Source organism: Rhea americana, unplaced genomic scaffold (assembly GCF_003343005.1).
Source record: "Rhea americana isolate MKP2758 unplaced genomic scaffold, rheAme1 scaffold_598, whole genome shotgun sequence".
Classification (NCBI taxonomy): Eukaryota; Metazoa; Chordata; class Aves; order Rheiformes; family Rheidae; genus Rhea; species Rhea americana.
Window position 1 is genome coordinate 18,915 of NW_028186754.1, and position 1,206 is coordinate 20,120.

The 1,206-nt window shown below is 77.1% G+C and overlaps 1 protein-coding gene across 1 annotated transcript in view; it reads right to left on the minus strand.

Annotated features, from left to right (window-relative positions):
• Positions 1-1,206, minus strand: part of MIP (major intrinsic protein of lens fiber) — a 7,991-nt gene that overhangs the window by 2,770 nt on the left and 4,015 nt on the right. The window contains exons 4-7 of the mRNA XM_085319566.1: positions 882-1,046; positions 664-744; positions 560-617; positions 248-417 (exon numbers count right to left, since the gene is read on the minus strand). Of these exons, the coding sequence (XP_085175692.1) occupies positions 248-417; positions 560-617; positions 664-744; positions 882-1,046 (474 nt within the window). The remainder of the gene's footprint in view (positions 1-247; positions 418-559; positions 618-663; positions 745-881; positions 1,047-1,206) is intronic.

Below are 1,206 nucleotides of genomic sequence, written 5' to 3' on the forward strand. Positions count from 1 at the left end.
CCCCAGAGTCCCCGGGGACCCCCGCGCCCCCTCCGGGACCTCCGGCCCCCGCAGCCCCCTCGACTCCTCCCCACCCCGTCTCCCCGGGCCTCCCCCCGGGCCGCGGGCTCCGGCTGGGCAGGGTCCGGCAGCCGCTTCCCTTGGGGCCAGCTGCACCGCACCGKGACCGGCTCGGTGGGACCGGGACCGGCTGGGCCAGACCGAGACAGGTTGGGGCGGGCCGGGGCCGGGGCCGGCCGGGTTGGACCAGGACAGGTGCAACCTGGGGCGAAACTGGGACAGGCTGGACCGGACGGGGACTGGGACGCGACTGAGGCAGGACTGGGACAGGCTGGATCGGACCRGGATGCGGCTGGGGTAGGACCGGGACCGAGACGGGCTGGGGTGGACCCGGGCTGGGGCAGGGGCCGTGACCGACTGGGCAGGACCGGGAAAGGCTGGGGCGGACCGAGACGCGGTTGGGGCGGGACTGGGACAGGCTGGGCTGGACCGGGACCAAAYGGGCTGGACCGGGACCGGGACGTGACTGGGGCGGGACCGGGACCGGCACGACCAGGACCGGCTGGTCTGGATCGAGGCGCGACTGGGGCGGGCCCGGGGGCGGCGCTGGGCCCGGGCTGGGGCGGGGGCGTGGGGTGCCCCGGCCCCCCCGGCCGCACTTACCCACTGGTTGCTGAAGTTGCGCGTGACGACGGCGGGGGCGAAGGCGCGCGCGGGGTTCATGGCGGCTCCCGTGTAGTAGAGCTGCGGGAGGCAGAGCGGGGTGCTGGGGCCGCCCGCCCCGCCGCCGCGGCCAGACGGCGCTACCGGGGGGCCCCGACGGCCCGCTACCGAGGGACCCCCCCCGCGGCCCCCCGCGGCCCCCCGCGGCCCGCTCTTACCCCGAAGAGGTGGCCCAGGGTGAGGGAGAAGCCCACGGCCAGGGCCACGGAGCCCAGGCGGCCGTCGCGGCGCTCGTCGTAGCTGGCGAGGACGCAGAGCGCGAACTGCATGGTGAGGATGAGCTCCACCGCCGTGCCCTGGCCCAGGCCCACGCTGGGGTGCAGCTGCGGGGGCCGAGGGGTGTCAGCGGAGACCCCCCGGCCCCGCGGGCAGCGAGCGCCCCGAAGACCCAGACCCCCGTCCGCCACGGCACCCCGAAACCACAGCACCCCCAGACATCGTCCCCATTCACCCCCACCCTCCTCCCCCCAATGACCCCACATC